At 37.3% G+C, this 26814-nt stretch overlaps 1 protein-coding gene across 3 annotated transcripts in view; it reads left to right on the top strand.

Annotated features, from left to right (window-relative positions):
- Nucleotides 1-26814, top strand: part of LOC101175011 (syntaxin-1A) — a 75751-nt gene that overhangs the window by 33368 nt on the left and 15569 nt on the right. For all 3 annotated transcript variants that reach the window (XM_011482505.2, XM_020708238.1, XM_020708237.1), the window contains exon 4: nt 20228-20302. In XM_011482505.2, the coding sequence (XP_011480807.1) occupies nt 20228-20302 (75 nt within the window). The remainder of the gene's footprint in view (nt 1-20227; nt 20303-26814) is intronic.

Genomic DNA, 26814 nt, shown 5'->3' with positions numbered 1-26814 from the left:
TATGTTCTTGTGCTCAGAAGATCCTATTAAGATGCCAACCACTCGGACTAAACCACAGAGACCATCACAAGAGCCTTCCCACTAAGAACAAGAGGGTGTTGAAAATTCCCTCACCAATCCCCCCCAGAGGTGTTACTGGGGCACCCCAAAAAGAACTTTAGGTGGTCCACCAGCTGGTCGTGTTGGGAGTTCAGTATAGGGTGAAAGCAAGGGCCAGCATCCCCCCACCTCAGCAGGCCTCAGATCTGGGGTTCTGCTCCATTGCTTTATCATGAACATTGTTCACCACAAGTGTTACAGGGTTTCTTCTACACGTAATTGTCATCAGATTGATTCTGTCTACATCACCAGCATCTATTATGAGTTTTTTCTTGACAAATGTATCACAGCCTCCTCGGTAATCCTCTGTTTCTTCACAGTAAGGGCAGTAAGGTTCCTTTTCTCGGATGTTAACTGATTTGGGAGCTGACTTGACCTCTGGGCTAAGTCTGTAATAAATGGAAGTACACTTACTGCTAGGTTTGGTGTTGTCTTGTCTGAACACCGGTATGGCTAGAGATTAACACTCCAACCACTTAGCCAGGTCAAGAGAGTGTAGGATTCATTCCAAACTGTTCAATAACTTGATTATCATCTGTAGCTTGGAGGGAAGAAGCCATTACTTATAAAGAAATGTAAAAAAATAAAATAAAAGACAGAGACAATAACTCTAACTTAAGTAACAAGGTCTTGTGGTCTGATCATAGACTGTAAATACAATGGACACCTCAACCCCTCCCCTCTCATGTTCCCAAAGGAAGTACCCAATGGTTTCAAGAAGCCAACATCCCCTAGACTTGTGTTGAGAAATTGACACTTATTACTCAGTCATTTTATTTGTCAGAATGATCATTCTTGCTGTGATGTTTAGAGATCGGATTTGTTTATTTTAAAAAGCTCTACAAAAGCATAGGTAATCACATTCATGAGATCATTCAGTCCCTGCCGGTATTTGCTCCACTCCCGCTACAAAAACCTGCTACTTCCCTGTCTCTTTGACCCACATTAGTTCAAGAGGGGGAAAATAAAAACAAGAATCAAAATTAAGTATCTATTTTATAATTGCCCTGGGTGGCTGGCACTCTGTCTGCAGTCAGCCAGCCGCAGGCATAGCAAGCAAATGTGTTCCACCGCCGGGCATAGCGAGTTGCTGGGCCGGGATCTGGTGGAGCGACCACAGGCTGGCGACCTGTCCCCTTGATAGCCCCGCTGATTACAGAAATGTTCAGTTTAAGGAGGTCTGTAGGAAATGGATCCAGAGGATACGTGGTAGATTTCATCTTTCTGATCATATTTATTGGTATCTTTGGCTGGTACTGTATTTTAATCAGCTGATTGCTTCCTGTAGATCTCAGAGCTCTGTACTATTTGTGAAACTACACAGGCCCCACACCAATGAGGGATTTATAAACTTGCAGCAGTAGTTCAAAATGATCTCCATTGAACTTGCAGTCAGGTTTGGAACCATGAACAACAGCAGCTGTCCAACAAACAGAAGACTGTGATAGTAATCCACCCTGCATGATCAAAATGAAGCATTAAGAAAGTGAATACAGAGAAATTAGAAAGATACTGTTTTCTTAGTTTAGCTTTCTTCATCAGATATCCGTCCACTTTATTCACATTTTTAAAAAATCAATACCATTGATCAAAAAGAGGGCTGTAATCTGATATGGAGGATACCTTTGAAGGTCACCTGTGTTTCAGTGTTTGCATTTAAAGTCAGAGGCAATTGCAATGGCTCAGTCTGTTTTTGTGCAATTACTGATGTGAAGCCAGTTGAGACAACTGTGTTCTAATATTGAGCTATATAAATAAAATTGATTTGATATTAATTGAATTGTCATATTAGAAAAAATACATTATTCAACTGAGAAAATAAGTTAATTATAGTTTTTTCAAAATGACTTTAAAGTCTCTCTCCATTCATATTTTGATCTGTTGTAAAAGTGTTCCCAGCGGTCTTTTAAATATGATTGTGCTGTTTTAGCCAAAATTTAAAAATCAAACTATGTGCTTTTCTAGAACAACGTTTGTGCGACGTGGCATTACACTAAAAAACTTTTCTGTAGATATACTTAAAAGCCTGGTTTCAACCACATTGAGTACCGTAATTGTAAAGCATGCTTATATTGTATGAGGTACGGAATCCCACGAGGATAAATATTCTAATCAAGAGTGTTGCATAATCGCATGCCTAAATTAGTAGTGAGTAATGCAAAATATAAAATGTATTCAGTAATATTCATGCAAGCATTTTTAAAATGCGTAAAAAATCAAAAGAGTTTAAGAAAATAACAAAATGCACTTTAGTAAAAGTATTAACAGCCATAGTTTATTTTTTTAGTGTAGTTTATCAGAAATTCCCCTTTGAGCTGAAATTTTTTACCTTCTGCTGATTTGAATAAAGAAATTCTCAGAAATGCTATTTTAATCTTATATTAATTTCTATATGTGTTCTCCTTCATGAGAAAAATGCTACAAGAACATGTTAAAAACATCCTTTTCATTGGAGTGGGTCTTTAATGCAGTCCTTATGAAGGTGTTCAGATCCTCTAAAGCCTACATAAAGGAAAACAAGTTTTCCGTTTAACGGCTTTACAAGTTTGAGACCCACCATAGTTTCACTTTGAAGGCAAGCTTCTGACTGCAGAAAATAAAGGTACTTAGGCCCATTAAGTGTTTGAACTCTGAGAGGAAACCCGAGCAGTGACAGCACACTATGATAATAAAAAAGATTGATCCAAGTGCTTTTAATGCAACCTCCTCTTCTCCATTAAAACCATTGGAGATAAGCTGTCTGTTTTACTTTTCACAGGTCTGCACAAACCAACATCTCTGAGTGAAGCACTTCCTCTTTGACTTTGCAGAAACATTTGCAAACGTTTGTTTTCTGAGGTATAAATAATCTTAACACTGTAATAGACATTACGTGGGTAGAGTTTTTACACATATAACTATTTGTGAATCAAGGTGTTGGTTATTTGGTCAATATTTTACGTTTTTATTTGTGTTGACACCTTTATTCTTGCTTGGCTGCAATGGAGGGGATTCGAGAACATAGGTGTAGAGAGTGAGCCTGTTAGAAATAAAAAAAAAAACAGTAAACATAGCTTCTTTTACAATTAAATGTAAGTGTTTTGTCAGCATTTATCTTATCTCAGAGTTTTTACTCTTACATCTCTTCTGCCTCAGATCCTTAACTAGCAGCCCTGCAGATGCTGTCTTTAATTGTATCTTGCCAGTGTTGCTATTTCTAGTCTTTTTGTTTTGGCTAAATCTTCTTCCACCGTTGGATCTTTGTTGGCCAAATCTTCCTTACCAGAATTTAAAAGTGTGCAGGCTCCCCAGCTCCCTTTGTTACTTCTCAGCTGTCTCTGTCTTTGCTTTTCTCTGTTATCGCATTTAATTTCCTCGTGGCTCACATCTCGTTCGGACTGTCTGACCTGTGAAGATAGGGCTTTTACACGGCATAAAATAGTATCCGTATAAAAGAGAGGTCAATGTGATGTGACATTCATGCCAAAGGCTAAGTACACATGGAGAGATAATGGAGGACAAAGCCAGGAAGATAACTCTTCCAGTTGAAGATAAATCACCTCAATTACCTTCCGTCTCCCTAAATCTTAAGTAGCATCTCAGTTATGGTCTCCAGCATTTGGACTTGGATTTAGATTGTAATTTTATTTGTAAGAAGAAAGCATTAAAGTCACGGTATTTTCCTATTTTAAACTAAGACTGAGGCTGTCTTACGTACTATTGAATGAGGAAAAGGACATTCCCAGAGAGGAAGAAGAGGCTAATAACCTACCAGTCAGTTGATGTGACATCCAAGTTGAGAAAATTTTTCCCTTTCTGCAGAGAGCAGGTACAAAAACATTGCCTCAAACTTCAATTATTTTTTTTAAGTAATAGGTCCACAGGCAACAATCATATGAGACAAAACAGATTTATAGATATGATGAATAAAAAACAGAAGCTCTTCAGTGTTATTCCTGACATTCTAATCAAAATTCTGACCCAGTCGTGTTTACAGAACATAGATAGTAAATATAAGAATCCGTATCATGACGTTAGATAAAACTGACTGGTATTAAGGGATTATTGGAAGTTACAAAGTTGTGGCACCATTACGAAATGAAAGAATTGCAAACCACTCTTATGTAATTCAAAGGGAAACCATTTGTTGGTTGTGAATGAGATCCTCAATTTTCTTGTGGAAAGGTGCAAACTTAAAGCAAACACTGGTTTAGAAAAACCTTAGTCTGTTTATCTGCATTATTTTTTTATTTTTTTTTACTAACAAATGTAAGGATAAAGATGTAGTTTAATTCTACATGTTTTGATCGCTGGCTTCCAGTCTTTCTCAGAAGCTTTCACAACCGTCCTCTACCGTGTCTCTATCAGCTGTCAGCTTTGTTCAATGGCCACACCCCCTCTGCCATAGTTGTGTTCCTCTGAAAGCAGCATCCCAAGTGGGTGATAGCATCTAAGTCTCTGCATCTCGAAGCGGTTACTCAGATAGACCTGACAGGTTTGTCCGACGGGCCACGCCCATCACAAGCAGCTGATGGTGACACTCCATGACGGGCATGAAACCCTCTGAGGAAGACTGCAGGCCAGCGGTCAAAACACGTGAAGGTAAGCAGCATCACTCTCCCTCCACTTGTTTGACAAAACGAAAAAGACTCTTACTTACAAACACTAGTTTGCATCTCCATCCCCATGAAATATTTAAATAATCCAGCGTGAACATGAACTCCCCCTAACAGCTTCAAAGGTCTCATCATCTAACAGTCTCACTCTCAGTTTCCCCAAACTGCACACACATGAAAGCTGCAAACAAATCTGAAATTCCATCACAAGCTGCATGAATTTACCGTCATAATCAATTATCTTGACGGTGAAACTTTGTTCAGACAGGCTTTTTTTTCTTATTCATGTGAGATTCTCTTTGCTGTATCATAAAACTGTTTAGATGATAGGGGGAAAAACGTGGTACTTTCAGACTCATTAGTTGCAGCCCTAATGAATCGTTGGGGGAATGAGAACTTCCTTGAGATAAAATCTGATTATGTGTCGTTGCCCATCCTCTTACAGTGTCCCAGACTGTTATCAATGTTTGAAATATCTGCTCAGATTGTGTCTCTTTAAAAACCAGCATCTGGACTCTAGACAATCAATAAGTAGAGCACACAAAGGAGCAGTAATACATTTACAGGGAGAGGCAGAAAGCCAGTCAGAGATGAAGAAAATAAGGGCAAATGCATGTGAGTTGAAAAGTGAAATGATAGGAATTGACCCAAAGTTAGCGAGGACAAAGCAGCAGATGCTTATCGCTCCCAGACTGATGTAGTCATGTTATTATAATTATGGGAGCTTTTGTGTGGTGAATGTGAAAAACTAAATATGATGTGCGGTTTCCGCCTCAGACAATAAATCCTGCTAGAAGAGAACTAATGTAGGCTTAAAGGTTAATGAAGGAAAGAGTTGACCCCAGTGTTCATGATTAGCTTTCATTTAGTTGTGATGGCAACATAAACCGATGTGGTTTTCATGTTTCTACGGACTTCATGTTAATAAAATACATAAGTCCACATAAAAATTGGGTCTGGCTCCTGCTGAAAGTTTTGATATTTTCTCAGTCTTTTCCAGTTATGGACAATGTTTTGTTAAATGAAAATAATTGCTAATTTGCTTGAAGCAGCTGAAACATCAGATAAGTTAGATTAATAAAAACAAGAAAATAAGCCTTTTTTTCTGAAATTTTTAATATTTTGTTTTATTTTGTTACTAAAATATGTTGCAAAAACGTGAAAAATAGACTAAACACTATTATCTATGTGCTAGATTACTGATGGGACAGGAACAGTTGCTTGGCAACCAACAGAGACCCATGTAAGCTACTAAAGGAGTATGGACACATTTTTTTCCTGTCAGAAAAGCCCTGGCTGGCCACTTGGGAGCTCTTCACATTGGTATCTTATCAAAAAAGTGAATCCCGACAGCTTACAACAACTGTGCAACATAACAAGATAAAAGCCAAATGGTTCCACAACACAGATTTTCTCCCTAAAATACATTAACCTCTGCTATATAGCAGCAGTTTCTCGACAAAATTTACAAATCAGAAAGTGTTTACAAAAGACGCTGAGGTAAAAAAATTCATGTTTACGTTGATTCTAGTACAGACAGACAGATTTATTAGAGAAACCATACTTTCAGTGATTCCACTACATGCCACTCTTTTAGCTGTTTGCTTATTTTTGTAAGACAGGAAGTTTGTTTTTTGAGCAACAAACTTTGAATTTTAACATATCTCTTTATTTCTAAAGGCATTAAAGATAGTGTCACGATCTTTACATTTCCACACTCTTTCTGTGATGACAAATGCTTTTAGCAAACAGGACAGTTTCTGCACTGACCCCCAGTCACAACAGTACCATTATTTGACTTTCTGCATTTAGTTAGAAATGTTGTGTCTTTATTTAAGCAAGATGAAATATTTTAATGTTCTAAATTGCGAGAAAATGGACCAAAAACTACTTTTTATCTAATTAATTTGGATTTTTACTTATAACATTTTATGAAAACATTGATATTTGTTTGATGTGAGGTAAAACCACATCATCAAAGGAAGCATAAAAAGCCACAAATTTAACATCGATTTGAAATTAACATCTGAAAAAACTATTAGCTAAACTTGTCAGATAAAAACTAGATTAATATTTGTAATATTTTCACAAATAGTTAATTTAAAAAAGTAACTTTGGCAAAAGAAAACCGTTGTTTGTAAATTGTTTGTTTGCTATTGAAATCTGTTGGCTATGTTTTCTGAATTGTGCTTAAATCAACATTCTTATAGAATTAAAGGAAATAATGGTCTGGAAAAGTATTATTATTTTTACTCAATTTGACCAATACTTAAATTACCTGTTTTCTGTCACCTTTGCTCAATTTACATTTTCACACAGACACAGGGCTTTCCACTCTGAGCTTTTTTCCCTGTCTTTTAAACTAATTTTCATCAGATTTTAATAGTTGTTCTTATTTATTATACTGTCTGACAGTTCTTTCTCCCAATGTTTTTTTTTCTTCAGCCCTGTTCACAAAACTCCCGTCAATAATGTGATGGTTAATCAAAACATCCATGGAGATCATTGGATCACAACTAATTTAGACGTCAGATGTCAAATGATATTTTTAATGTCGTTGGGGTACTATTTTTTTTTTGTAGTCAGCATTTTTATGTTTACATATGTCTGAACGCCTAACATACACATTTCTGTTATTCTTTTAAAAGTTATTCTCTGTAAAGTTGTCTTTTTCAAATGAAGCTGTTGGAACTGTTGGGGACTTGTGGGGTATGTGAGAGGTCAGTCTTGCCACTCACTAGCCTAAATCTGAGAATGAAGAATAACTTTTACCTGACCTCTGACTCACTCACATTGTGTTTCCTTTTTTTTTTTAACACACAGCTGAGCTGTCAGTAGATTTAAACAATGAGCCCAGAATAGTTTGACTGACCTCCACTGTTCTTAGTGAGTGTCAGTCAGAAGCGCTCTGTGAGGCAGTGAGAAGCTCCGGTCATCCTTTCCTAATGACACCTTCAAGTTAATATCAGTATCTGTCAGATGCTGTAAAAGAGCTGATAGATTGGAGGAGCACGTTCCCACCAACCGGGCTCTCTGCAAGACAGCATGGTTCTATCTTGCACAGCTGCCTCTGTTAGCTGAAAGCCAGTTAAATCAGAGCTCCAATGCTTTGTCATCTTTCTCTATTATGTTGACAAACCTATTTCCACTAGATTAAATTGAGTATGAGGTTGAAAATAAATGACTGCTGCCGAACGAAAGTTCATTATTGTGCTTTATTTTTTTACCCTTTGCCCAAAATATGGTAAAATTTCTTTTTAGCCACCCAGATCCCAAAAAATAACCCTACTAATTATGCAAGAGGCTAAGCTCTAAAATAAAATTAAAAAATAGTGGTCAACACCAGATTAAGCTGTAAACATTAAAACATTTTTTTGTTTTAAGGCTGTACACATGTTTATTTTACTGCAGATGTGGTTGTCTTTCACATGGTAGTTAAAGGAGTAATGCTCCCTCTGGAGGTTGTTTGAAAAACTGCAACTTTTTGTATTTACGAGTTGGGTTCACATTTTTGAACCGAAAATCTGGATCTGTCTGTAACATGTTACTGCATTATTGTTTGTAAGCTTTTTCTCTCAAAATTAGTTTATCAGAACAGGTATTATCTTTTTGAACTCCAACTCCAATTATCGTTTTCAACTTTAAAGCGTTCTCAGTGGTCTTTTAATTATGTTTATGCCGTTTTTAGCCAAAATAACAACCTTATGTTTTCTAGTACATAATTTCAGCAGAATTGCAGGAAATCATCAGAAATTCCCCTCTGAGTTATGGGCAGTGGAGTAAGCCTGCCCTCCTTTCCCATCATCCCTTTTAAACTTTCTCCAGTTAGCTTACAGCCCCTCACAACCTCAAGCTAACAATATTGGTGAAACAAAAATGGAGAGCAATATTGGAGCTGTCCAGTCGTACAGTTTTTAGCCAGATGTCAGCTCAGATGAGGAAAACAAAGACGTACATAGATCTATTTGTCTGCAACTAGATGCATTGGAATAGAGCACTGCAGCAGGGAGTTTGTGGCCCCCAATTGTAGTTTCTATGTCACAGCTACAAGCTTTTTCAAACAGCATTTTTTTTCATCTGCTCCTGATTCACTACAGTGTACATAAAGACATATTCAGAAATGGGATTTTATGCTTCATTTTATATATATATATATATATATCCTCCATTAGAAACATCCCACAAAGCATGAAATAACCAGTGAGAGGGGCAGTGGGGGCGCGCATTCATGTTGTGTGTTAGGGAGGAATGAGAACGATAATAAAAGAAGGTGTCCCCCAGCAGAACTGCTATTGACTCTTCATTAACTCGCTCTGGAGAATCTTAGGGGTCAGAACCAGGAAGTGAACCCCGAAGGAGGATCCACAGTCGGAAAGGGGGGGGGAGTAATCACGGGAAAGATTCAACACCACGCTCGCCCATTTCACTGGAAATTTTTTCAAAAACCGCCCGGTTGTGATAAGAACCCTGAAGTTTGGCCTGAATAGAGCTGTCACCCCAAATATGAATCAAATCGGTGACCGAGCTTCCCTTCCACTGACTTGTCTCAGCAGCATCGTCCACCATGGTTGATGTTTATGCTCTCGTTCCCGCCTACTTCAACGCAGAATGATGACATTTGTAGCGTATTAATGACGTACGGATCGGAAACATTTGGCCTAGACGTTCAGACCGAGGTAGCATTTTAAAAGATCGGATACGTATCAGATTCAAGACCACATACCCAAGTGGCCTGGGTCACATTTGAAAAGAACGGATCTGTGTCGTTCAGACTGTCATGGAAAGATCAGATACAGGTCGCATAGGGGCAAAAAAATCGGAATTGGGTCGTTTCAGCCTGCAGTGTGAACTTAGCCTTTGATATCCTCTTTGTTCACTATAGATAGATAGATAGATAGATAGATAGATAGATAGATGGATGGATGGATGGATGGATGGATGGATGGATGGATGGATGGATGGATGGATGGATGGATGGATGGATGGATGGATGGATGGATGGATGGATGGATGGATGGATGGATGGATGGATGGATGGATGGATGGATGGATGGATAGATAGATAGATAGATAGATAGATAGATAGATAGATAGATAGATAGATAGATAGATAGATAGATAGATAGATAGATAGATAGATAGATAGATAGATAGATAGATAGATAGATAGATAGATAGATAGATAGATAGATAGATAGATAGATAGATAGATAGATAGATAGATAGATAGATAGATAGATAGATAGATAGATAGATAGATAGATAGATAGATAGATAGATAGATAGATTATCATTATTATTATTATTTATTAAACAAGATGCAAGTCTGTCTCTTGCATCAATGAAATTGATTTAGTTGGGAAAAAAAGTTGGAGGATTTTAAAATAAAATATCCCACTGTTCAGAACCTTAATCCTCCCAGTCCTGCTGGTATTGCTTACCCCACAGATGCAGCGGCTGGAGAAGTCACGGACAAACAGCCACCAGGCTGTCAACTTTGGAGATGGGAAAAGGGTCAATGGAATGTGGTCCCTAGGTTCTCCTTTCAACACAAATAAGAAAATCAGGAGTTGCCAACCAAACCCTGTGCCTCAACTGATAGAAAGGAGAAGGAAACCTTCTGCGTTCGCCTTGTAAGCTGATACAGTCCAGAGTAACTTCTAGGGGACACCATGCCACAGACGACAGCCGCCAAGCAGAGGCAAGATCCAGGAATACCATCACCTCACCTTCTGAGGAGACAAAGAACAGAAGAAGATAACCATAAACCATCTGAAAAGGTGCCAAACCTATTGAAGTGTGCAGTGTATTCTGAAGAGGACCAGGATGAGGTTCCTTAAAGCACATAAGGGAAAGACTTCTTTACTACTCACTAAAGGTGGAACCTGAAAGAAAGGCTGACTGAACCCTTGAGCCAAGCAATAGATTTGGAAAACCTACAGAAGGAATGAAGTTCACCATCAGAAATGAAAAGGACTTCGTTTGGACACAATCTGGACAAGTTGCAGCCCATTCTTTGACGCTGATGGTAAGTCGAGACCACCAAACCTCCTTTGAACAGCAGTTAAAGTCCAGAATGGCATTGTAAGCCAAGATGCATGTCAGTTTTAGGGAAATGTAGACCCAAGGAGATTGAGGACAACCAGACTCCCCGATGGATAGAATTAGGCAGCACACAGAAAAGCACCAGCCCCTCCCACTCCCCGAAAACGACTGTGTCCTCATGAACTGACGTAGACAAGTCATGAACAGCCCCTGCCACGAAGAGTCTGCTCTGCCAGCACAGGCTTTCATTTTATATGCACAAGATGCACATACGTCTTTGCAAAAGTTTGGATGTTGTTTGTTTTTGTGGGCAAGACGCAGACACGCTGCCGAGGTCGACTGAAGTTGACGTCATGAATTGGGCGGCACCCACAAGGGGCAAAAGCCGGTGCCTCATAGATCCAGTCGTCTTACCTCCACGTTGGAGAAATGCTCTGGGAAAAAAACTAATATATTATAGTGTGATCATGGGGCGGCAGTGGCTCAGGTGATTGAGCAGGTCAACCAATGATCGAAGGAGTGAATGAATAATGAAGACACATCGTTCACTATAAAAGGCTCAATAATATCATATAGGCCCTTTAATCTAGATTAAAGAAAGGTATATAATCTGAGACACAAGAGAACGTTCAACTAAACCAAAGTGGTTATTTACTTTATTTTCGGTTAAAGGTGGTCAACCAAAATTTGGAGGAAGTTGTCTTTCAGACAGCAGCTCTACTTTAAAATGAGTACAATTTTTTTTTCCTTCGTTCTTTTTTTTTCTGTTGGAGCGCACAGCAGCAATTATTTTGAAGCCTGAAGGAAATCTTTAACCCAATTGTAAAGGACTCATGGCCTAGTCAAGTATAAGGACCTAAATTTGAAACCAGTTTTGTGCCTTCTTAAATGTCATACCTATCTTTTTATTGTTGTTTTTCTTTACTTCCTATTTTGTTTCATTTAGGCTTAAGGGGTAATGTTTAAGAACACCAGTGTGGGATGGTGGCCAACTGATTGTTTTTGTCCTAGGTTTCCATATGTAATGAACGATCTTAGTATTTATTTACATATGCCTCAAGAAGCGCAGTGTTTTTTTCCCTTACTATACAATCTGCATAAAAGGGGGAAGAGACATTTTTTCTCTGCTTGGTTCTTTAAAATGTGCCAATTTGTTTGTTTCTTTTGAGGAGATGGATGTGTAATATACTTTTTTTTCTGTTAGAATATCTTATTTCAAAAAACAAAATCTAAAACCATGATTTCCAAAAGAATGTAACTGAGCTCTGGATCATCCAGAGGGTTTCTGTAAACTTTAGACAGCTCTGGACATGTTCTGGTTTAAGCAGGGGGACCTTTGGAGCTCTGCTGCTACGTAGTGTATTAGTAAAGTAAAAGTTACCTTTGTTACTTTGGTCCCAGATCTCTTCAGGTCATTGACCAGTTCCCCCGTGTATTTCTGCACTATTTCCCAACTCTGCTTAAGATCATTTGTACCCCACCAGGTGAGCTCCTGCTCCAGGTTGAGGGAGATTGTCTTGTATTATTTCATTTTCAAATAACTGCTCCAACAGTTGATCTCTTCTCATCAAGCTGCTTGATGATTATTGTAGATTCTTTCATTCCATCTGGTTGGGATGAATAATCTGATCTCTGGTGTCCTTCGACAGCTCTTTCGTCTTGGTGGAGAGGTTGCAGTCTGACAGTTTAAGGGTGTGGACAGATGTCTTTGTATACAGATAACCAGTTCAAACAGGTGCTTTTAACACAGTTAACGAGTGGAGGACAAAAGAACTTAAGGAAGAAGCAACAGGTATATGAGGAACAGGATTCTACCATGTTTACAAACAATCATACAAAGAAATTCTTTAAAAATCACACAAAGGGATTTCCTTGATTGAATGTTCACATTCTGTCTCTCACGGTTGAAGTGTATCTATGGTGAACATTACAGACCTCTCTCATCTTTTTAAGTGGGACAACTTGGAGAATCAGCGTCTGACAAATAACTACCATCCTGAGTTTGTGCAGCTTAAAAATCTTCTTTTAAAGCCCCCATGCTTTCAGACAGAAAAGGCTGACCTGTTTGCCCACCTGGAGGTGTTTGTTGCTCTTCTTGCTGCTGCTGCTGCTGCCATTGTTTGCTCCTAATTCTGTCAGTTGAAGGTTTTTCTCTTTTCAGTTGCTCAAATTCCTGCTGCATTTTATCACAAGAAAATATTACTAAGTTGTAACTTTCAAGAACAGAATCTGTATCATTAAACATAGACCTTTGATTGATGATGAGCCCAGCGCTACAGAAGTCGTGACACCAGGACTCACCATGTGAAGTCATGCATGATAATTTACTAGAGTAAGCTAAAGATATATGCGGGAAATTTAAAGATGAACAATCCTCATCTGAATGTAGCAAACTCAAAATGTTGAAATTAGTTTCCGCTTCTCAAGTTTAACACTGTCAGTGAAGAAGCCAGTGATCAACCTTAAAGCATTTGTTACAATAAATGACATTTATATTTGTCACTTTCTCACACTGTCTCTCCTCTACCCTCCACATTTCTCCCTGCTTTGTAGCATCTCTCCAGCTCTCGTCTCTGTCACTTTGAAACATTCTCAAGCTGCTGAGAGGATCAACTACACATATCGCCATAGCAACACAGTCTTAATGATGGCAACAAGCATGACCTGACGATTCCATTTGAGATGGAGAGGGATGGAGTGTGAAGCCACAGCTCAATTGACTCCTCAGTTTTGCCCTCTGATTTGCCTCCCTCTCACTCTCCCCTCTACTTATTCATCTTTGTTGGCACTCTTCCACTTTTCACATATCTAATAATGGAGATGAATAGATCCTTGATCTATCACGTTGCCCTAGTCTGTTTTTCCGCAAGAATGAATTCTAACATGGCTCCATAAAAGACATGCCACCACATAAATCCACACCTTTGTCCCTGAAGCTCTGTCTGCTAAGTTTTATTCTATTATCTGATGCTTGCAGCTGCCTTTCTGATACAGGTCAGCCAGGGTTGCCATGGTTTCACAGAAATGGGGGTTTGACCTTTGAATAATCTCGCGCCTCTCCCTGTGAACCATTGCACTTCAGGCGCACAGTTGTGCTTGCAGATGAACCAGAACAAATTAGAACCTGAAGGTCAATTAAAGAAACATAGCAACAGGTACACACAAATCTGAAGATGGTCCTCTTAAGACAGCTATTTAAAGTAACCAATCTGAGAACTATATGAATTTAACTTCTCAAAACAAACAACCCAGGCAATTTTCAGTTTTACAGTTTGTAAAAACCCAGCTGCCTCTCAACATATCTGAATTTGCAGCCATTTAACACTAACAATGACTCCAGCCAGCTTTAACCTTTTCAGACCCGAGCTATTATTTGAGTTGAGCTAACCCTCTACACATATAGTTACAGGGCCCCAGTTAAGCTGAATGAACTACTGTGGTAATATAACCCGAAATGTGATGTTCACGCATGTGGATGGCCGGTTTTAAGAGGTTAAAGAAGTTTCATCTTGTTATAGATTTTGTTCCAAAATCACAATACCAGAAATCACTCATAAATTGACAGGGATATAATTTGAAGTGTGTATTCTCTCCTATAATCATCAACATATTTTTTCTAATCATGTCAATTAAACTTTTTTTTTAAAGTTATTCTAAACAGGACAGAAACACTTGAGTTTATCTGCTGTGCCGTGCTGTTCCATTCTCTTTTTCCTTCTCATAACTTGCTGTGGTGACTAGTAGTATTAGTGAGAACCAGTAGTGACCATATGGAAACGTATTGTAAAACAGGTTTTATTTTTTATACACAGAGACAAAGCACTGCTTACTGAGTGGCTTTTTTTTTTGTCCAGAAGGCATCTTCCCACCACCTCAGATCAGTCTGTGACCCTGCTGCTCTCAGAGTACACAGCATGAATGTGATCACTCGCAGCTAGATTGCAGGGAAAAAATAATTTTCACACAAAGATATGGAAATACAGTGAATGCTTTACTCACATGCAGCACTGCCTCAGTTTATTGAATTTTTAGTTCTTCATTTGTGAGTGTGTTTAGGGTCCTTTGGGTTAGTTATGTATATTGCACATGTGATTAGTGACTATTTGTTGTTCGTCATTGGTTGCCTGATGATTTTACTGCACAAATGCTGCACATTTTTTGGCAGTTTTTATATGCTTATTTTTGTTTTATTACACTTTATCCTGTCTGTGTCACAAGAACAGGCAGACAGCTGGTTCAAAAATGCAGCAGGTTCATTGGCTCAGCTAAACGCCCACAAAGCTAAATCAGGGTCAGGCAGGCAGGGATCAACAACGAGCACTGGAGCATCAAAGGAGAAACAAGAGAAGTCAGGATCCAGGCGGGATTCAGGCCAGGGGGCAGGAAAACGGAGTCAAATGTAGTACAGGGTCAGGAAAGCAGAGGATCAGAACTGGATATAACACTCGGTAAAGAAGGCAGAGTGGCACAAACAATACTTCACACTGAGTGAGGCTCAGTGCTGAGCTTATGCTTGTGATTGGTGTGCAGCCTCCTTTTTTCCGGATTATACAATAAAATGGCACCTTTCCTTTATTTACAAATAACACCTACATTTTAAAAGGAGAATAGTCTGTGTGAACAAAACAGAATGTAACGTCTCATGTACATTGTGGGAAAAAGGGGTGACAAACTGTGTTTGGTGACTTTTTTCACAATTAAATCCTTTTAGGCAAGAATAAGAGCAATGCGATGAGCTTCAGAAAGATGGGTAATGAATTAAACATGATCCACAGCATTGGGCAAAACCATCAAACTATCAATATTTTTGCAACTTTTTCTAAATCTCAAGGATATAATTTACTGAGGACATCTAACACTGTAGCTGAAATGTGACAAGGTACAAGGCTTTGTTGCTATTGTACTTTTGTATACGAACTAACTGAAACAAATAGCTAAAGTGGCCAAAAACAGTAGTCAAGAACAACATTATGAAGATTGCTGCTTATTCTCTATATATAAGCTAAGCCTTGTAATATTGAGATGCAGATAGCAAAGACTTACATGTACTGATATGAAAATTCTGTTAAGCAGATTCAAAGCATGTAATAATTCTCCATCTCTTTTACACTATCAAATGAGCTGATCAGGGGGTTTATTGTGGGATGTTGCTTGGAGAGGTATAGGCGTTTGAATAAAGCTCATGTTATGCATTTAATTTCTCTGTGAATATTATAAAGTGTAATAAAGTTTGTCAGTGTGCCATCTGGCTGTGTGCAGGCAAATATTTCTCAAACTACCTAGAAGAAGAAAACTTTATGTAGCTTTGTCATGCAACTTTAAACAAGGTCATGATGTTGTTCTCATATTTCAAAACTTCTTTCATTAAAACAAAAAAAACATGTGCGTAATATGTTTTAATAACTGAACATGTAAAAGTGATTGAGTTGCTTGTCATACTGCGTTATCAAATTATCCATTAGGCTCTGTCTGTATTGGCTTCAGATGCAATGCGTACCTCTGCTTCTAATTCATCCTCGTGATTCATACAAGCCTAAAGAGGCAGGAAATAAGCGAAAGCAAACAAATTAAAGAAGAACTGCAGGCAGTTGGGTTTGACTCAAAAGGTTAACCTGACAACAGTGTGTTTGATTTTTCTTTGCAATGATTTTTGATTTTGACTCTTAGTTTGCACCTGGCCAAAAATTGTACCACAAAACTCCTTTATTACATGAAGATTTTTCGTGCCAAAGACAGAAAATAACAGTACAACAAAGCTGCAAAAAATGAAGGTTTTTGTTTTGTTTTGTTTTTTACCTTGGCCTGTTTGATTCTTCTTCAACCATTTAGAGGAAATCAACATAGCAATTTATAAAAACCTACATTTGATTTATAGCCATACACAATTTGATTCAAAAACCACTCCCATTTAATGTAAACAAATTTGGTACATTTTCTTTAAAACCTGTTTATTAATCCTTTAAAACTCTCTGACGTGGATTCTTTCTATTACAAGATTCAAGATTAATTTATTGTCATTTCACACATAGTATTTGCAGAGAAATACACAGGTGAGACGAGATGTTGTTTCTCACTAGTATGACAGTGCAAAAACGATAAATGTCAATGCTAAAATTACAATATTCACATCTTAATGAACTTTTGATTAAAGGTTGACACTACAGCAATCTTATGATCACGGAAATCTGTATGTTTATGGTTCATTTAAATGTTTGGGGGTTTTTTATCCCTCAGGTTTTACGGGGCTTTCAGTTTTTGTAACTTCCGCCATGTGTTTGTTGTCGCTCCCATGTAGGTCATCTTAATCCACTGTTGTCCACCACAGCGTGTTTGCATGTTTTAAGCTCCAGAGTCTGTTTTTGAACACCTCAGTAGCCTGCAGGGAAGTCAGCAGAGTTTGGCTGAATACTGCTGGAGTCTGCTGAGCTCACCTGTCACCTGTGGTCACCTCAGCACTCCTGAGTGAGCGGAGAGGTGGTTTGTGTAGGAGGCAGGGAGAAGAGCAGAGTGCACGAAGTTGCACAGAGACACGAGAAAAGCCCAAAATGGTGGCTCATTCAATTTTAGTCACTAAGCGGTGGCTTTTCTTTTATTATCATTGTCATTTGGTCACTCATCCGTGTTCCTGCAAGGTTTGGTCTAGAGCTTAAGCAAAAAAAAATTAAGTTGTGTGTAGGCGGGGAAAAATAAAAGCATTCTTTTAGATATATTTCCCCTTAAAGACAACGTGTTTTTAAAATAATCTTTTTTTTTCTGAACAAGATCATGTATCTCACGGATTAATGTTACACTTCATTATTTGATTTCTTCAATAACTGGACATTTCAAGAATTATTCAAAATGTTTCAGTTTGGTTTAACCCTTGCTGTTTTATTCTTTTGGAAGACTTGAAAACCCCAAAATAATTAATATGAATGTGTTAGATTTAATTCAATTCAATTTGTTTTACAAAGCCCAATATTACAACACAGTTGTCTCAGTGGGCTTCACTAATTGTACAATACATAAAATCAGTTAAAATATACAATAGCTGATTGCTAACGAAAACTAAACAGACAAAACTAAACTGGGCATCCCTGCCCTAGACCCTCCTTCTCAGTAAGGAAAAACTCACAAAAAACAGATTCCAGGAAAAAAAAGAAAAAACTTCCGGAATGTCTACATGAAAGAGGAATCCTCTCCCAGGATGGACAGGCAATGTACCAGAACTCTTAGAGAAAAATTGGCTTATCTAACTTTACAACTACATGTTTAAATAGTCCAGCAGATGGGCTTCATCCAGATGGAGTTGGGGGACGGCTGGGGGCACGAGATAAACCAGAAGTCGGTTCCACGGCAAAGTGTAGGAGCAGGAGTAGAGATGAGTCAGAGACAAAGTACATGGTCAGGTACAGGGGCACAGACGAGCCAGAGGTAAGGACCACAGTCAAGTACAGGAGCACGGACGAGCTACCTGGAATCTGGATTCACTCAAAGGACAATACATGTATTGCACTGCACCAAACAGAGGCATGGAGAACTAAATGATAAATAAATGATCAAGAAGAGACAAGAGGAGAAGCAGATGAGAACAGAGGAAAGAACCCCAGTGTACCATAGTTTCTCCAGCTTCTAACTTCTAGCAGCATACTAGCAGCTAATTGTTATTGTTACTAAATTTAATTCAAACATGTTAGTAGTAAGTTGCATGCACTATGGCACATATAGCAGATGGTAATAATAAAGACAATAATAGAAAATCTACATTTTTAGCATATCAATTTTAACACAATATGATATAAATCTAAGCAAGAGGAATGGGCCGCCCTGGCCCAGTTTATGAAACCATCTTCCCTCTGCTTAGATCCATGGAGAAATATGTATAATGGATGCAATGAAAATTGTTATTATTCCCCCAAACTTCATTACAGTAGGTAAGATAGCAATAAAGCAATAAGGAGGAATGTTTTAAGCCTAACTTTGAATGTGGAAACTGTGTCGGCCGCTCTTACATGAGCTGGGAGCTTATTCCATAAAACAGGGGCTTGCTGGCTAAAGGCTCTACCTCCAACCGTACTTTTACTAATTCTGGGAACAACAAGTAGTCTTGCATTTTGTGAGCAAAGTGTTCTGTTTGGTTGGTAAGGCACTATGAGATCTTTAATATAGGGTGAGGACATACCATGTAAGGCTTTATAGATTAGCAGGAGGATTTTGAACTCAATTCTAGATTCAACTGGGAGCCAGGGAAGAGAAACTAACACAGGAAGCTAATGTGTTCTCTTCTGCTAGTTCCTGCTAACAATCTTGCTGCTGCATTTTGAACAAGCTGTAGAGTTTTTAAAGAACGTTTAGGGCTTGCTGCTTGAACACAGTTACAGTAATTCAGCATGGATGTGACAATCACACGGATGAGTTTTTCAGCATCACTTTTAAATAATATTTTTCTGATCTTAGCTATATTACGCAGGTCAAAAACAGCAGTTTTACAAGTCTGTGGTATGTGATGATGCCATTTGATGAATAGCCATCTGCATTGGTATACATTTAAAACAATTAAAATGTATATTATGGAAAACAATTTTTTCTGTATGATGTTTCACTTGCTGCTGCACATTTCCACATGTAACTCAACGTTTTTCCTCAGCTTGATGATGCATGTTCAGTCTTAAAGTAGATGACACAAAAGACCTGGAGGAATGCTGCTTTCTGCATAGTGGGTGTAAGAACTTGTCGCTTATGGAGCTTCTTAGGACCCTCACTGTGTCATTCAGGGGGTGGGAGGTGCTATCTACGATGGATGACAGCTTGGCTCTGTTTCTTTTTAGCCTGTGGGCACACCAGTGGAGTTTTCCTTCCCTAATCCTTTGCTTTTGCTGTCTTTTTATTTCCTCCTTAACTGCATCTAGCAGGCTGCTACATTTTTTTGAGCAGCTGAAGAGACCACAGCGGGTATTCTTAGACAATCCGTCTGGACCTTGACTATTGCGATGGAACCCGGAAACACATAAAGATTAGCCTGTGATTGTGGCTCAAAGGCTGTCAGATTTTAGGCTTGTCCAGTAAACACAAGACTCGTCCAAGTAGAAGCCAAATCTGACAAATGTAAGAAAGCAAAAAAAAAAAAAGACGGGTTGGACGACGAAGCAGCAAGCCGGTCCAACTCCACCATTAGATCATGTTTTCTGTCTTTTTTATTTCATGTCACTGTAAGCATAACACAAGTTTTTGGACTTTCACTGCCTCTTTTCTCCTCACCAACTTTCATCTTTGCATCATGCAGCAAAATCTGTATGTTTTTAAGCTGTTATTTAAGGGAAAAAAGCTGTCACTCCTTGAAAAAAAAGAACTACCGGTAAGTGTTCTGGGTGGACTAGATTGAATGAATTGTTGGTCCTAAATGAGACTGCCAATCCACATGAGTTGGTGTGGATTCCATCCCTGTGAAACTCTTTCAGACTTACGGTAGGTTTGAATGTGTTTCATCTGCTTTCCTCTTCTTTCTACAGAAACCAAGGTTGAACTCGAGGATCTCATGGCAGAAATCAAAAAGCTGGCCAACAAAGTGCGCTCTAAATTAAAGAGTGAGTACAATTCCCTTTGTTCTCCTGTGGAGCCGTCAATCACCTGTTCCCTAATTAATGTGAACTGAAATAAAATGCTATGATGTAATATGCAAACAACTTATTTGATTAACTCTATTCTGGTTCTGGTTCTTCTTACTTCACAGACAAAATCTGATATTTCATTTTAACCTCCCAGTCAGATACATTTACTGTGATGAATGACTGGAGTGAATTTTTACTTATATTCTATCAATTGTTAAGACCACACTGCAGCACATAAATACATAACATAGAACACAATGAATAAATCTAAGGGATAAGGACAAACAACTGTGATCGCTTTATAATTAAAGTCAGAAGGCAAAAAACAGGCAACAAGAAGGTAAACTTAAACAGTGTTAAAGTATAATTTACCTTACAGTACTTTCAGCTAGTAATACAAATGTTGTTATTTGTGCACAGTGCTGCCTAATGTTATTCATAATTTGAGTAAAATTTGACTTAAATCTACTTTTATTCGATCAGCCAATGGCTTGTTGATTAAAAATGACACAGGCACTTCCCAGAAGATGGACAAGAGGCATCATTGTAAAAAAAAAAAAAAAAAACATTTATTTTGTTTGAATGTACAGTGACTGGTTCAAAACGTGGGAGATACATTATTTGGGATAAGTCATGCAAAGATGAAAAATTGTTAAAAAATAAAAATAAAAAACAGCATTATGAATGTGAGGCTATAGCTATAGCTGGTTTCAATGACATGTGTTTGTTCTCACCTCTACAATCCTCTGTAAGTAGAAAGGTTCAGTAATGTGAGCATGTGTTTCTGTCCTGCATGCAAAACGGTGTCATAAAAATGATCATCCAGCAGGGTTGTGTCTTTTGCAGGAATAGAGAAGCAGGACTCAGACAGCAGATCGCATAGCCTTCAGCAGCTGACAGACACCTCAGTTTATTCTCATATAAAGTTTCACTCTCCACAGAGAGGATGATGGCTCTGATTCATGAACACCCTCTTATTTTTATTTATGCTAATGAAAACAGTCACACTAATGTTACACCAACAAACAGTTTACAAGCACTAGTTCCAGATTAGGCCCTCATCATGTGTTTGGAGAGTCCTTGCTTGTCATTCTCCATGCATTTCAATTTAGTGTGTAATCCTATTCTGACATTTCCTTCTAACTCCCCTACTTTATGAATTTAGCATGCATGAGTTTCAGTGCTTTGCAGTGCTACCATGATGGCAAACTCAGACAGATTTAGTACTTGCTTTAAATTGTTATCTTTGTGAAATTGCACTCAGAAACACAGATACAAGCATAAAAAATAAACAGTTTAAATGGTCAGTAATGGTTCACTTTAGAGATGTTATTCAAAGGCTGGAAACAGATGGTGCAAAGATAAATGCATTAAAACGCATCCCTATTTAAATGCATAGAAAACATAACAAATTCTTACTGAATACCTGTACGTTAGTGAAGATATTAGCCTTAATTTCTAAGTATTATTTAGAAAAAATGAATAGTTTTTGACATTTTTGATTCTGTGCTTTTTCTTTGAAGAAACTTTACTATAAAGGTTTGTCTGACCTGGGTAATGAATGTAACACTGTGAAACCCCAAAAAGGTTTCTGACAACTGTGGGGAAGACAGCACCCAGCTTCTGCAAAACGGTTATTTACACTCTAAAAAGAGATGGCCTAAAATTAGGAAAATAACTTTAATCTTGAGAAAAAAATCAAGAAGGTAGTTAAATAACCTGTCCGGGTACTACATGTAGCAAGTCATTTTTACTTGCAAAGTAATCTTGAAATATCACAATTTAGAAGCAAGGAGTTCCACAAAAGCATAAAAAAGGAAAAATAATCTACAAAAAATTAAATGTTAAATAGAATTCCTTAAAACGGAATGTTATACAGCCCAATAATAAGTACATTTTTTGCTATTTCTAAGCAAGTAGTAATTTTTTTCAGTTTTTATGTATCTAATTGACATTTATTTTGATTACAGTGACAAAAAGCTAATGTAATAAGTGGAAATGACTCAATTTAGAACTAAATGAAAAGACAATATTAGTACAAGTTGGTCCATCTGAATGAATCCGCATTTACATCTAAGCTCTTATTCTTGAAACACAAACCCAAGTTTTTATTAAAAATTAGTGACAATTACTGTCAGACTAACATGTTAAAATTTACATTTACATTTACTGAACTTTAAAATAACATCCTTAAAATGAATAAAAAAATTACAGTGAAAATTGAGGTTTTTTTGAGTCTTGAATCAAAGTTTTCTATTGCCAAGATTATGGAGCAAAAGGATTTTGACTCATTTTGATAATAATTTCCCTATTTTATATATCCAAGCTCTTCATGAATCAAATAATTCTCAACTGTGGTGATTTTCAGAAAATATTGGAAAGGTTTAGATCAAAATTTAAACATCTTAAAACCTGAGAAAAATGTATATGTTTACTGTCTGAAAACAAGATTTTAAATCTTTGCAAGTACCAGTTCAGGCAGGAAATTCCTTTGCTGCGTCATTGGGGTTTTGGTGACATAGTTATCAGTATTTTTCAATTATTAACACAACAGAATGCATTAGGATAAGTCAGAGTATTTGAAGACTTTCATAAGTACTAAATATACATTGTCTGCCTTGAGGTCACAAGCCATCATTGTGTAATTTATTATCAAGGACTGATCTATAAGTGAAATATTTAATATTCATCCTTACACCAGGTCAGTGAGTATTATAACTAATAATCTTGTCTCTAGGAATAAATCGTGTAAAGCAGTTTTCTTTGAAACAAATAAAGATAGGAAACTGGAGATGATGCACCTCAACCCGCAGGAGATACAGCTTACATGCTATCTTGCCTAAATTTGCAAAACAGTTCATGTAGATGAACTACGTCTCTGAAGGATTTTAATCATTTTTTAGATTTTTCCACACATTTTTGTTACTCAACTGTTCAAATGCATGGTCTCTGTTTGGATTTTCTGAGGGGAAAGTATGAAGGAGCATTCAGGAGCCTTTATAAAAATAATAATAAAAAACTAGTTAGCTAGAATTAAAGTTAAAGACATACTCCGATCACCTTTTAATCTATGTTCCCAGTGGTCTTAATTATGATGCCGTTCTGAGCCAAAATCTAAAAAGCTGTGTTCTTTTCTAGGACATAGTTTCTGCAGAGCGGTAGTAGTTCATTAGAAATTCACCTTTGAGTTGTGGGATGCCAGATGTTAAGTACATGGATCTAATTATCTACAGGTGGATGCATCAAAATGGAGCAGAGCAGGGAGCTTGTGGTTTGCCATAGTAACTTGTACGTCACAACTGCAAGCTTTTTCCCACAACGTTTTTTCTCTGCTCCTGATTCAACGATTTGAATAAAGAAAAACACATATGTTGAAATTAATGTCCTTTATGTATGTGCTCCATTATGAAAAAAAATGTTACAAGAACATGTTAAAAACACTAGAAACACAGTTTTCATGGGGTTGCGTCTTTAAATAAATATCATGTCTTCTAAAGTGCAAATTTTAAACTAAAGATGCATCCGTCTAAGGCTGGTTATATGAACAATCTGTTTCTACAAAAAAATATAGATATACCTAAATATGAGTTTGTTTTTATTTTCACATATTTGAAAGCAAAAGTGATTCCAGAAACAGATTCACTCTGGGCAAATTGACTAAGCGGAATGATGGATTATCACCAAAACAAAAGTCACTGGGCAGTGAAGGACTTTCCTTGGCAAGTAAATCAAAACTGGACATAAAAGCTGGGCTGAATGTGTTCCGATCAGCTGGAGAAAAGCCCGGCACTGTGATTTTTCTGGGCACAGTGAAAGGAAATGAGGCTGAGGGCCTGGGTTGTATGGAGGTGGATGGTGGCCGGGGTTGGTAAAAATGTGAAGAAGTGGTTATTGCGGCTCATCGCTTTGGCTCCCTTGAAGAGAACCACAGCTGGATTTGAAGGATGCTTGTTGAGTCTACGACATGCAAGCATAGTTGGTGTGGGAAAAGGTCTAATTTACACACTGATCAAGGCCAGTGTAGCACTGGTGTACAGATGTCAGAACAAGAGAATACCGATGCAAGTAAAAATGTGCACCAAAGATTTAAAAAACTTTCCTTAACTATAAAAAATAAATGACAAACACTTGCCCTTAATCGCTAGACTAACAAATACAGGGGAAAAAAACTGTCAGAAAGTACATATGGAAAGAAAAACGTGATTGTACGTTTGAAAACAGAAATTGCAAATTTAGAAAAAATAAAAAATAAAAATTAAAAAAAAGTTTTAAACTCTAAAGTAAATGTAAAAAAATTGAAAGAAACATTGAAAATTGTAAAAATGTGTATTGTAAATTTAAAACTAGAAATAAAAAAAACCAACATTGTTACTGAATGAAAGCTAATGTTTTTTTGTAACAGCTGCTGTTTAGTATTTTTAACTTTTGTTTTTTCGTTTCTCCCTGCTGATTTTAGCTTTATATTGGGACGGGGCTTTAAGCCCATTCGCAACAAAACATGATTGACATCAGGTGATAGAATTGATGGTGACGTCATTTCCCCTCCAAAACAATCTACTGTTGGTGCCTCAACGAGTCATCCACCCTACGATGTACCAAACTTTAGAAGAGCATTGTCACCACTGTACGCCACAGTTTACTGTTTTTATTTTCAAATTTTCTATATTTCCTTCAAGTTTACAATGTGTACTTTCGAGTTTTAATCTGTTTTCAAATTTTCTCCTCTTTTTTGTCCTGCCTAGCAAATGAGCACACAGATTACAGCTGAGTGCCTCTTAATGGACAAGTTTTGCTTTTACAATCGGGGGTTGGAACTTTATTGAGTTTTAGCCGCTCAGACAGGACAGGGGTTGTGTGTGGAGAAGGGGGGGGGCAGCTGATGATACAAGGTCATGGGATAAGATGAGTATCATATGTAAATTACATCATTACATGTGTTGATGCTCATACCCATACATACACACATACACACCATCACATGGCATCCACACAACTGTTTGCAAGTCTTATATATTAAGCACATCTATACAAATACACAAGTACACGGCTACACATCACCCCAACCGGCAAAATTTTTAAACAAAAATCAGATTTACAATGACTATTTATTCAATATGCAATCTGGAATTCTTTCACTTTAAGATAAACCTGATGTGAAGTCAATGACTTGAATCTAAACATCTAAGGGAGGAAAAAAAGAAAAACTTTAACATATCACATTTTGCTGCCCTTAAGCCACCTTGTGAAATACTGATCCATGAACATATTTTCAGGAGCCAGGGTCTGAACAGCTATGAATCCCTCACACCTCACTCCACTCCTGTTGACTGACATTTGAGGGAAAAATGTTAGCTTTTGTTATAGGAGAAGGACGTGTTTACATTGCTATGGATTTTGAGCCCTACATTTCTCTCTTATGCAGCTATAAGTTTATCGTTTTGTTGACCTTCTTATACAGTTTTTTAGAGAGATTATTCTGTGTTTTTATGGATCGCAATTCTTTGCTTCCTCTATACGTCTCCTCATCTCAGACTAAGGAAAAAAAGGCAAAAAGATGTCTTAAGCACCTGAAAAAGGACTAACCTTGTTGAAAATTTTGTCTTTAGTTAACTTTTTTTAACACTTTTGAAACAACATAAATGTAACAAAAAGAGCTATTTTGAATGTTAAAATTTCTTGTAGTTTGATATTTGAAACTTTCTTTTTAAATTGATTCTTAAGTTTCCCTGTAATTAAACCTTAAAGGGCACGCAACCATTTCTTTTAATTAATTTTTTACTCATTTAAAAATAATTGTTTGATATGTTCACCTTTATTTTTTAAAGCACAAGCATCTACAGAAGCTTTTAACATTTAAGAATGTTAACATTGGTCTCTTAATTATGGTCTAGTTTTCAATAGTTCTTGGACAAAAGAAAAAATTAGAAAAAGGGTTTCTATTAAAAATGTTTTTTTTTGCCTCTCAATTTTCAGTTCTGTTTTTTTTCTGTGCAATGATGTTTTTACGATTAAGCTGCTTTAAGAAAAGGAGAATGACACCTGAGCTTTAGCCAATCCTGTCGCACATTGTAAGAAATGTCATCAGCACTCGCACTTTAGAAAAAGTCATCATTGAAATCAATAGGAGAGGCATGTCTGTTTTATTTCCTTTTTGTGCTCTTTTTCAATGCTTTCAATGACAGTTTTTGAAAAACCTGCATTTCAAATGGTTTATGTGACCACAGTTATCCCACAGCCAAACACCATTTCCTGTGGAAAATTAGTGACCCCTCTGACCCCTCGAAAACTGTCATTTCGTTTTCATTCATCTGACCTTTGACATGTTTTCAGTGGAGATGAGCACAAGCTGAGCCGGATTTATTTTGTCTGGATATTGAGGTATAATTTCAGAGCTAAGAATTATCAGCTGCATATTTTTGCAGATAAAAAATATGCGTTACTTACTATTTTTCCAAAACCATTGCAAGATGAAGAATCTAGTGTTATTT

This window comes from Oryzias latipes, chromosome 13 (assembly GCF_002234675.1).
Source record: "Oryzias latipes chromosome 13, ASM223467v1".
In the NCBI taxonomy this organism is placed as follows: Eukaryota; Metazoa; Chordata; class Actinopteri; order Beloniformes; family Adrianichthyidae; genus Oryzias; species Oryzias latipes.
The sequence above is the reverse complement of the archived record's forward strand: the minus strand, read 5'-3'. Positions and strand labels throughout refer to the sequence as shown.